The 12500-nt window shown below is 37.7% G+C and overlaps 1 protein-coding gene across 1 annotated transcript in view; it reads right to left on the bottom strand.

Moving 5' to 3' along the window:
• Positions 1 to 2713: 2713 nt before the first annotated feature.
• The window catches only part of LOC137974961 (DNA-directed RNA polymerase II subunit RPB3-like), a 14321-nt gene continuing 4534 nt past the window's right edge, over positions 2714 to 12500 (bottom strand). The window contains exons 4-12 of the mRNA XM_068822020.1: positions 12146 to 12198; positions 8578 to 8706; positions 8043 to 8094; positions 7642 to 7673; positions 6464 to 6493; positions 6253 to 6359; positions 4467 to 4504; positions 3208 to 3263; positions 2714 to 2914 (exon numbers count right to left, since the gene is read on the bottom strand). Coding sequence (XP_068678121.1) covers positions 2792 to 2914; positions 3208 to 3263; positions 4467 to 4504; positions 6253 to 6359; positions 6464 to 6493; positions 7642 to 7673; positions 8043 to 8094; positions 8578 to 8706; positions 12146 to 12198 — 620 coding nt within the window. The 3' untranslated portion in view covers positions 2714 to 2791. The remainder of the gene's footprint in view (positions 2915 to 3207; positions 3264 to 4466; positions 4505 to 6252; positions 6360 to 6463; positions 6494 to 7641; positions 7674 to 8042; positions 8095 to 8577; positions 8707 to 12145; positions 12199 to 12500) is intronic.

Genomic DNA, 12500 nt, shown 5'->3' with positions numbered 1-12500 from the left:
GTTTGAGAGATGATTACTCAAAACGTTCACACGTTGATAATTTTGCTGTGCACGACATCGTCTCAACGAAAAATCTTCTTTCAAATCCATCGTACATTTACATCATCAAAACTCAAGATTTCGAAGGAAAAATCGAGACCAAATAAACGAAAGTTTAGTCTTTCAAGAAGGGGTTGACCGAACAAGCAGAAGTATTAATGGACCACTTTAAAGGATAACGATGTTTCCCTTTATAACTGAAAGCTTTGTGTTGTAAAACTGATGGACATTGAAAATCCAGGAGCTCAGTAAAGCCCTCTAAGAGTTCAAACGTTAGCAGTGAGAAGTTTTTACCGTATTACAACGGTAACAATCAACAACTGTCAATTAAGATCGTTTTTCATATTAATATAGTAGCCAGATCTCTTTATTTTGTAACGGCTACGTTTGAGAAGGCACGGTTCTCTATTTCCGAATTCCCCCTGGGACATACTCAAACCCATTCAGCCAATCAGTTCCAGGTATTTGTGTGCTCTGTATCCCATAAACTATTTTAAATTATGTAGCGGAGCTTTGAAGCACAGGGAAATTGTGGGTAAAATAACCACTCATTAGCAAGCTCTATATAGAACACACTAATGATTTCTTTTGGTTTCCTATATTTAAAAGCGTATTTAGTACATTAATGATCTACGGGCTGCTAATTTAGACAAAAACAAGCTTTCGCCTATCACCAAAATAACAAAACCAAAATCGACTTCACAATTTTTAGAAAACAATTACACGAAAGATAGAGGTTTCCCATCATACCTATTCAACTCTACGTGGAAATGTCTCAGCAATCCAGTTGAAATTACATATAAGGAGTTCGTCGGGTACGGCTTGCCACCACCTTTCGTGACTTCCAATATGAATCTTGTAAGCCAGTAATTCACCTCTTCCACGGGGATGGTGCCCAAATTAACTGGAATGCACGTTATGTACTCATCTCCAAGGGTTTCAATGTGTGTGTTTCGGAATTTAGCCCAGGTTTGATAGACGTTTACCGACCACGCGATACTTTGTCGAGTTTTCTTTGGAATTCTGTCTCTTCCCCTTTGCTCAATCTCGTTCACTGTGGTAGGCTTTTGGAAACGTGCACTTATAGCGAATTTATCCGGCTTACACTAAACTAATTTGCGAAACGAAACGAATTACAGAACGAATTTTAGGCCTAATGTGAGGATTGGTAAACGGTTAGGGCTGTACCAAAGGAAAATTTCGATACGTTTTGCAAAGTAGCAAAGTGACCAAAATGGCCGACCAAAATTACTATTTTGCCAAAAGATTGAAATTTTCCGGGCAGGTATATTCGGGTATCATTTTGCTTCGTTTCGTTTCGTTCCGTTCCATTTCGCAATTTAGTGTAAACCTATTCATCCCCCATCAAGCACTTGGCTATGTCTACGCTCTCGAAAAAAAAAAAAAAATGGAACTCTTGAGTAGCAAGGACGGCCTCAAGTTCCTCGAGCTCTGTATACTGGCTCATAGCCGAAGCAAATGAGCCTTCAAAACAACTACGAATAAAAAAGCTCCAAGGAAACAAAAGCATTGTTATTCGTAAAATTCTACCAACATTACGGCGACATCCAAAATAAAATAACAACAAAAAATATGGTTTCATTGCGGATGTCACCATGTTCTCAGAGATAAGAATGCTCGTGTCCTATGGGGTATCGCACCTCTCGCATTAGACAAAAGTGCCACTCGGGCCTTCTATGTATGCTCGAGGTACTATATCCTATAGAACACTTGAAAACAATGGGTTTCATACTTTTTTTATTTGGGAGGGGGTGGGGCAAACACGGATTTTAGCGCATATTGTTTGCGGTACTTTGCATAACAACGACTTGAAATCATCAAATATGAGGCTCTGACGACAACGTGGGCATGCAATACTGCAACTGAGAGAATCTTTCATTCTCAATTTTCACTCTGAAACCGCTCGTACCATTTTATACCAGAAGCTCGTGACCTTGAAGCCTTTAACCCTGGTTTAGAGCTGGGGTTTTTTGAGTTTAAATACTTCCTTATTTGGATGTAACGTACAGCACGTGCATTTTCCCCCGCGTGCAGCTTCGATCTTATTTTTGTCCATATTTGGGCATAAAATTGGTGTCCTAAAATCCCTAGCATTGTTCCAAGGAAAAGAGTTGCAAGTTAAGGCCTGGCCAAACGCTCGCAACATTTCAACGCAACATCTTGCAACATTGTTGCATGCTGTTGCGACATGTGTTGAACAGAGTGGCCAAACGCACGCAACATTTTCATCATTTTCTACACAACATGTCAATGTTCATGCGCCCAGGACCCTGAGAAGTGGACCTAACGCGCATGCCCTAGGGCAACAATGTTGCGTGAACGTGGCCAAACGAGTACAACATCATGCAACATCCAAAATGCTGCACGACAAATTTGACCGTTTTCAGATTTGATCAAACATCGTCCAACATGTTGCAACATATCGCAACAAGGTGGCCGAACGTATGCATCATGCTGTGCCCATCAATGTTGCAAGATGTTGCGCTGAAATGTTGCGAGCGTTTGGCCAGGCCTTTACACGCTTCAAGGTCGTGGGCTTCTGTACTTATATGATCAATAGTTTGCCCACATTGTAGGACGTGAAGGAAATGGAATAATTATAAATCGCGAAAGACTTCCAAAAGGTCCCAAGAAACATCTTGACGATGACGAGTCTTTCAACTAAGGTTTTAATTTAATCTGCGAGTAAAACAGAAAATGATATATTGCATGAAAAATGTACAAGGCACATCTAAATCGTTAGGACGTCTGCTGCTACTTCATGGCTGTGTTGGGTTTGAAGATCACTCAGTTTCTTTTTGAGAACGGAAAGGCCAGTTAATACGATGGTCTCAGGCTTCAGTGAACCACATGACTGCAACAAAAGAACAGAACGGTTATGACACCTCTGAATGGAACTTTACAAATATAAGCTTAAGTTACTAAAGAAAGGGATTTTTCAAAATTTAGTCTCTTCACGGGGGAGTCTAGGAAAGAAAAGATTGAAACGTGCTCGCTTTTAACTATAATATAGTCCTTTTCCTGAATCACTGTTTTCACTCAAAATGTCATTCTATCAGGAAACGAACGATCTTCTTTGTCAGCAGCTTTTCGCTGTTTCACAAATCGCTAAGAAACTATTGCAGAACCTGGAGATAAGGAACATACCTCGACATTGATGTAAAATTTGTCCGCTTTCGCATTTGGATCAAACGGTGCTTGATCTTGAGAAGAAAGAAAAAGAGTATTGATTTTTATTTCAAGACGGTAAAATTTGCCCCGACATGCCACCCACCTTCTAGCTGCATATGTATGTAGCGTCGTATTCGCTGGGGACCCTTGAAAGCCAATCCGTTTTTAGCGTCTTTCGCCAAATGGATCATGTCGCGCTTTGCTAATGTGTATGTGTATGGTCAGTCACTTAACATCCTCTTCTAACCGTCCCTTGTCCTTATTTAAGGATCAGTGCTAGTACCAAATCAGCAATCCCCACCAACCAAACGAGGCCCTAGAAGTGACCCTGTAACACACGTCCGACACAATACAAAAACGAATTGGGACATGAACGAACTGAGCGAGTTCATCGAGTCATATCTCTCGGTTGTCATGGTTTTTATTGCTAGTTCGCGCGCAAAAATCTTGGCACAACCCCGGTTGGTGAGTCAACCACACTTGCTGGCAGAGATGAAGAACTATTCACAAAAAAGGCCCCATCCACACTACTCTGGTCTTGACCCAGCACAGAAACAAATGGACTTATTTTGAGATACACTTTACGCGCGAAAACAAACAAAGAGCCGCCACTTCAACCAATCAGGAGAAGCCATGTCACGCATGACTGTTTCTGGCAAGTTCTTTTAGGGACAACTCTTTTTTTCGGTAACGCTTTGTGACTGTGCTGGAGAGCTCACCCAAGTCAAAGGAACACTCCTACCTAATTCACTCTTGCTATTTCAGGGGTCCTGACAGCACTTCCCTCCTTTGTTATTGCCAGATCCTTTGCATCAGTTCGGCCAGGATTGGCGAAACTTTTGGGGGAGATCATTTTTTTTTTAATTCGAGGATTTTCGGTGCGTTCTGGGTTAGAATGGAGAGGATGCTTGTTTTATGAGTCATTGAGTCATGAGTCGTAAGTCAACGAGACTCACAGTCAATATAGCAATAATTTATTGATTAAGCCTAAGCCCTCGTTTCAGTGATTAGGCCTAAGCACTCTCAAATTTTAGCTTTCATTTTATGGTTTGGTTAACTGCCCTAACTCATTGACTCATAAATACTTTACCTATTGATCGAGGAGACCAGTCCACCAAAGTAGAAAAAAACCCCTTTTCTATAAAAATTCAAACCGAATTTTTTGCCCAATTATCCCATACATAATAATTTATGTACTTAATTTTCAAACCTTTCAGCAATAACATTTTACTTACAAGCATCTTCATCCAATTCTGTGTATTCACTTTTAGGCCTGCAATCGGTAAAAAAAAGTTAACTCGATAAGAGTTATAATTATTATCCATGAACGACAATAATTTTTCTAAAACTGCTCTTTTTTAAAGGGGGACTGTCATGAGCTGCGCATGCTCGAGTTTGTTTGCTCCCGAGCCCACGGAAAATTCATGGATTCACGCGTGAGTCACGTATATTCGCCGGAGTTTCTCCTTTGTCCACCATGGCCCTCCCCAGTGGACACCATTTTGAATTCGTCAATTCAACTTGAAAAAAGTTAACCTAACACTTTTCAAGTTTTCACAAGATGCTAGCGCATGCGCTTCTCGTGACAGTTTCCCTTTAACAAAGTAGTTCTTCAACAAAGTTAGCCACTCTTCTATTAAATTCGACCTTTCAAGCCGAACATTATTATTTTTCTAAAAGAGGATATAGTTTTACAGTTAACATTCATGTTGTTAAACCTTTTGCCCCTAGATGGTAACGTGTAGATGAGTAAAATCTTCCAAAGGGAAAAAGATTATTTAATTTAATCAATGACTGACCAAAGGGCTGGTAATTTTATGAAAGGACTCAGGGTCCCCTAAGCTTTAAAAATACCCAACAACTACTAAGGCTTCTTGTTTTTGCATTTTGTGCCCTCCCAAACATGACCAAGGTGTTCCCGAAAGTGCAAAAAAACCTCTTATCTGCTATTAAAACAGCGTACATGCATAATAATACATGTAGGTCTTTATCCATGACAATGAAATTCAACAACCTCGATTACTTACAAAAGTAAAGGGGTTAAAACTAAAATTTTCTATATAAAACAATCATAAGATACTGTAAATGAAAATAAACATCTGTCAATAAAATATTTCTTAAAACGCTCCACATTAACATTTGGTAAAATCAGAAGCACATAATCTTGAAGCATGCGTAACTTGCGACAAGAAATGAAGGCGGCAATTTAATGGCACCACACATACATAACTCATAAGGGCAGAAACAAGAAATTATTTAATAAATGAAATATTAAGCAACCACCTAATTATATCAATAATTATTGTCCTCTTATTAATTGACGTCCAAACCGGCCAGACTTAGCATTTTACTCTGTCTAATGCCAGACTATTTTACTCGTCAAATGGGGAACCCCTGGGAGTCAATGGGTTAAATGCTGACATGCATTTTTTCACAAGCCAAAATTTGCAAAATCGTTGATAAATATAATGTATATTTTTCATTCCTTGTAAGAACTTTGGTTGCTTTTATAAGTTGCATGTATTTTATCACCGAGTGATTTTAAGTATTGGGCTCAAGGTGAAAGCACTTGGACTTAATAAAATAAAATGGAACTCTTTTAAAGAGAAATTCAGAGTTCCATATCAATAGAACACGAGGACATTTAACATAAATGCTTTGTTTGACAAAATTAAACAATACTTAAATTTTCTTCTTCCCATGCACATTGGTCGGTATTACTGACAACCACAGTATATATTTTATTGGTACATTATGTTCAAAATGATACATACTTAACAGCTTACATTGTATTACTCACTGCACAGTTTTGCTAACATTACCGATCTTTCCAACACAAACACTACTGACAAATTAGACAACACGTTTTTTCCTCAACATGTAATTCAATTTAAGTTTTTTCAACAATGATTACAATATATTAACCTTCCATTTCCTGTTTAGAAATTTGTGTTAATTATTGTCGTCGTCATTATCACCATCGTAATTATTGTCATCCTTGCTACCATTAACAGTACTAACCATTCCTCAGGCCTTGGGTAAGTAGTGTGCCTCAATGCATTATCAGGGTCATACTCAAATGCTACTCCAGCTGTTGGATTCCATTTGGCATGTTCCTTTGCAAAGCCCTGTAGCACAAAATAAAAGGAAATTAAAGAACACCACAAACTAATATAGTTACGTTCAAATCATATTGTGTGAGAACACTGATGTTCATTTCAAGATTTTTCACCTTTTTAGCAAATGCCCGAAGCTTTAGTTCCTGTTAGAACGTAAAAAAAAAAATTCAAAATTAAATTAAATTAGGATGTTAAGTGTTGTAATATTAAAAACAAAACACTGATACATAAGTAACATTAATAAAAGTATTGCCTACTTACTAAAGCTAGATTTTTTCAAGAATTTATCACCACTTGATTAATCGGAAATTATTTTTAAAAGACATCTCAAAAACTCATTAATAATTCATGTCTATAACAGCCTATCAAAACATCGATAAGACATCACATACACATCAACCTTTATACTTGGTAATCTATGATCATTCTGAAAAGCCCGGTGGGGCTGAATGTGCAGACAATGTAATTACATGACATTGTATCACTTAATATTCTCAAATGATCTTAGTTTATAATTATAAAGGTCACTAGTGATCTTTACATACATGTAAAGGTCACGAGTTCACCAGTGATCTTTATGAAATAGTCCTAATCATTTTCATCAAAATTTCAGCCATTACAAACTTCTGGGCAGATACTTTTACCCATCTTCCTTCCAAACTTCTTCAACCAAAAAATTCAACGTGCTGTCATGTTGACAATGTTTGTATCTATTTTGTCCATTCCAAATTGAAACCCTGCTTCTTGGTTAGCAGCTTATTTGTTCAGCCTTGCAATTCGCCACTCTGCGCAAATACTACTTAAAGACCAATTTGTAACATATCATGTTGATTTTGGAAATGATTTTTCCTACAAGGCTTTTTCTTCATTGGCAGATTTAAATTCTCTGAACTTTCTCTTACACAGCATTTTTAACCAACCTGCTTCAACCATCGACTGCAACAAAGAAAGGATTGAAGGAAAAAAAGGGTGCTTTTAAAATTACCATACTGCTTTTGGGTCCACTTGTTTTGCTTGTATGCTACTAATCTTAACCCTCACAAGTTGAACCCCTGTTCGGACTCCCAAGGGACACGATTTTTGTGGAATGTTTTTGAAGCTGTTCAAAACATTCGCAGCACATGTTTTATTGGGTCTAAAACACTTGGCTACCCCTTGTGTTTTTAAACCCAATAAAACACTTCTGCTCATTTTTTTAAACATTATATCAAGTGGCATAATACTATACTGTAAATTACCATAGGAATGAGGCTAATCAAAATTAATGCTGAATGATTTTTATTACATGTACCTGGTTCTTACGAAGTTTCACTATCAAGATGTCTGCAATACAAAATAATAAAAAAGAAAGCAAGTTAAGATACAGTAACTACTAATCTTGATTAATCACTTCGAGCTTCACAAGGGGTTTTTCCACAGGCCAGTGAAATGAATGTATTTATGTGTCATACAGAGTTAAGAATCCCATCTGGCAGTAGATTGGTACCCTATTATTTTACAAACAAAGCTTAAGATTTGAGCAAGGGTCAAGTTGTGATTTGAACTCTCCAAGGGCCTCAGGATTTAATGAATTCTGTCTTCCTGACCACTCAGCCGTAAGATTAATAAATGAGTAGTTACTGTAAATGTTGCAAATATATGAATACAGTGAGCAAGTTTATGTGTACCAGGTCCAGAAAAGAAAATACTCACCATCTTGTTCGCCATATTCACTGCTTTCGTCATCATGGTGTCTTGAAGTAACCTGCAGTAAAAAATAGATTACAAATCCAATAAATTATTATTACTTTGTAAATTTACACAAATAGGGAAATTCTTTAGAACAGCTCAGTTTTGAAAAGACACTGTTTCTAAAGCATTTGGCTAGAAAGATTAGAAATAAAAGATGACACAGATTGGTTGGCTGACATACAAGACAAACACAGTAATTCAATTTCAACAACCGTTATTTGAATCACTTGAAGATGAAGTCAAGATGACATCGTAATCTTTGTTACCAGCAGCTCAGTTACTTCAAGTTAAAATTTTGAACTGCATTGCACCATTAATCAATAATTGTTTTTTGTCTTTACAAGCTCATCTTAAGCAGTCTCTTAAGTCCAATTTCTTGAGTTGTAATTTTGCAATCCCAATTTCTCTCTCCCAAATTATTCCTATGCAAATTTAAACCACACAACTTCTTCTGATCAATGAAAAGACAAATTATTCTGCAGCTTCTGTTAAATACCGGAATAACTCTTGGGTCTGAGGAGATGAGATCTCTTGTTGTGACATGCCTTGTTTGATCATCCGAGCATTTGACTTCTAATGTCAACTCAACAGAGCAGTCTGGACAAAACTCATCACATGTACAGTCCTAAAAAAGATAACAACAGAGGTGTAACCTTCAATAAGTTATGTAGTTTTGGCAAGAAATTTTGGATTGTGACTCAGCCAATCCAGTATAAGAGCATCACTCTTCCCTTGTGAAGAAAATCAACTGTATGTCTCAAACCCTCCTTGCATTGTGAACATCGTTCTGGTCTGAGTTGTTCAAACGATGGATAGCGCTATCCGCCGGATAAATCACTATCCAATGGATAACTCAATTGGTTTTGCTAGTGTTTATCTGCTGGATAGTGATTTATCCCCGGACCGGTGGATAGCACTATCCATCGTTTGAACAACTGGGGCCAGAACTACATGTATTCAATCATATTTCATTTCATAAGAAGGAAAATAATATACAAAGGGCGTGTTCGATTGACCGTATTCCGGAATAGGAATACATGGGTAGAGGTTAGAAATCCTTCGTTTTTACGAAGATTCACATTAAAATTGTCAAACACCTCCTGAAAATTAATGCTATTTTAAACATATCTTTATTATCCTTGTTGCTTCAAAACATGACGTTTTAAATTACTCCACTGACGGACGTAATCTTATTCCGCACTAGGGTCAATCAAACGCACCCTAACTTGAATTCACACAATATCCCTTATTTCATTTCTTCTAATTTAAAGTAAGATCCTGCCAATTAACTTAATACTCGATTTCAAATTTATTACTTTTAATGCTTGATGTTTCTAACAATTTTATTTCGTCTAATCTCTCGGACTTTTTCACGCCTACAAATCAAATACAGAGCTACTACACCTGATCAGCTGTTGGTAACTATTTTATTAATTATTACTAGAAGAAAGCAACTTATATGGACTGGATAAAAAATCTGGAACAGCATCCCAGAAAATCTCAATTTTCTTCCAAAGGCAATTTTAAGAACCAGATACATGTAACTAGGACCTTATTCCAAAATCCTTCAAGATCCACCAGTCTGAGTTATTTTGACGTTAATAAACTAATAGGCCATTTGCAACAAACTGGTCACATGACTGATAATCAGTGAACTTAAAGCTCCGACTTTATAAACTCCAGAAATGGAAAGATCGTGTTTGTCTTAGCCACAATAAATATGTATACTTCGTGCCAGCATGACATATAGTCGCCTAACATATACTATAGTCGTCCATATGCTCAACTATGTATCATTACTAATCAACTGTCCATACCACTGTCCCTAACACAGAACAACTGACCCTACCACTGATCAACTGACCCTACCACTGATCAACTGACCCTACCACTGATCAACTGTCCTTACCACTTATCAACTGTCCCTACCACTGTTCCACTGTCCATCGCACTGATCAAGTATCCATAGCACAGATCAACTGTCCGTAGCACAGATCAACTGTCCCTTCCACTTATCACCTGTCCTAAGCACTGATCAACTGTCCATAGCACAGATCAGCTGTCCCAGCTATGATCAACTGTCGCTAGCTTCGACCAACTGTCCCTCGCTATGATGAACTGTCCCCACCACTTATCACCTGTCCCTAGGCCTAATACTGATCAACTGTGCATGTCTCTAGCTATGATCAAATGTCCCTACCACTGATCGTCTGTCCGTACATTGTAGCATCAGTGCTGGGGACAGTGAATCATTGCTAGGGACAGTTGATCTGTGCTATGGACTGTTGATCAGTGCTACGTACAGACGATCAGTGCTTGATTGAGGTTATAAGTGCCAGGGACAGTTGAGCAGTGCTAGGGACAGTGAATCATTGCTAGGACAGTTGATCTGTACCATGTACTGTTGATCTGTGCCAGGGACAGTTGATCCGTGCCAGGGACAGTTGATGAGTGCTAGGGACAGTTGAGCAGTGCTAGGGAGAGTTGATCAATGCCAGGGACAGTTGATCAGTGCTAGGGACAGTGGATCATTGCTAGGGACAGTTGATTTGTGCTATGGACAGTTGATCTGCACTAGGGACAGTGGATCAATGGCAGGGACAGTTGATCATAGCTTGGGATGGTTGATCTTTGCTATGGAGAGTTGATCAGTGCTATGGACTGTGGATCTGTGCAAGGGACAGTTGGTCAATGCCAGGGACAGTTGATCAGTGCTAGGGAGAGTTGATCAATGCAAGGGAGAGTTGATCAATGCAAGGGACAGTTGATCAGTGCCTGCGACAGTATACGTAGATGGGTGCCAGGGAGAGTTGATCAGCAGTAGGGACAGTTGATCTGTGCTGATCAGTAATGATACGTAGTAGGGCATACGGACGACTATATGGCATACTGGCATGAAGTATATACTAATTTTTCATACATGTAATAGACCACTTTCGATATATTAAAATTCAGTCCTAAACAAAAGGCATAATCTTGAGGCTCTAGTCTGGGGAATAAACTCATACAAATCCTTATATTTATTCCCCAGAGCCTTGAGATGATGTCTTTTGTTTAGGACTGAATTTTAATATATCGAAATTGGTCTATTACGCACCACAAACAGAGCTCAGATTCATATTTTTACCATGGGTCAAATAAGCGAGAATAAATGTGCAAGGGTGGAAATCTTCAGACTTTCATATTTCGAAGGAAGAATTTTATAGAAGTTTGAAACTTAGAAAAATACAAGGATTTGTATGAAAATCATTGAAGCGTGTGACTGGGTGGAAAAGCGTCCTTTTCAATACAAATCCTTATAAATTCTCTCAACTGTAACAACACCAGTTTAAATGACATACATGTACATGTACTTACGAAAATAGGCATGGTAGCATATTTTGAGCTGCTCTTTTTATTTCTGGAAAAATATTATTTCATGAAAACAGCAGAATCATTGTGTTTATGAAAAAGGTCATGTAACGAATTGTTGCAAAAGGCCTATTGTGTATAATTGATGTGATGTCCAAAGTACGTAAAGGGAAATAAGGTGTAATTTTGTATTATAATCCAGTGTCATTTTGTTCCAAACTTAAATTTTGTTATCTGGAGTTGTCATTCATAATTTGCCATTTTAATGTAATGTACAATGTAGTTTGTGTTTTAGTGTTGTCATTCAGCATCCCCACACCCGCTATTCTCGGGAAGTGTTTATGTCTACACCTATAATTTGCGGATTTTATAAAAATAAATAATAAATAAAATATACGTAATATTTAAGTTAAATGGCAACAATTGCCCCGCGTGCGTAATTTGTACTTCTTAAGATGTGCCCGTGTTGTTAGAATTATTTTGATTATTTTAGCATATTGTAAATGCATATAAAAAATTTATAGCTTATTTCTTATTTATAATTATTAGTTATCATAATATTTATTATTTATGTTATCTTTATGTTGTGTCCCCAATTAGCGCGAGCTAAATACATCGACACATGAATAAAGTTCATTATCATCATCATCATCATCATTAGTAAAACAGAGAAGCCTGTTATTTCTAGAATTGTTGAATTTCAGGCCACTTACACGTGAATAGGTCAAACGATCAACAACGTCATCACTGATCAAAGGTATTAAACCTAAGAAAGGGAGATAAATTGGCCCCGTCAGTAGAGAAAAATTGAGTTATGCACACAGAGAGATTCAGTTGACTCTCCAATGATCCACTTAGAGCCTTTCCGCATGGGCGACAAAATAATTATTGTCTTTTTTGAGGATGGATTGTCCCGACTTGACAACTTTTGGTCGAAGCGGACAAATTTTGTCCCAGGTAAAAACAGGACAAAAATTAGTGAAATGATAAAATAGAGTGATACAGGCACACAAATTAATGTGTATTTTGATGTGTCATGACCGGTCACAATACATTGAATAAGACATC

The sequence above is a fragment of the Montipora foliosa genome, chromosome 1 (genome assembly GCF_036669935.1).
Source record: "Montipora foliosa isolate CH-2021 chromosome 1, ASM3666993v2, whole genome shotgun sequence".
NCBI lineage: Eukaryota > Metazoa > Cnidaria > Anthozoa > Scleractinia > Acroporidae > Montipora > Montipora foliosa.
This window is presented reverse-complemented; position numbering and strand designations above follow the sequence as displayed.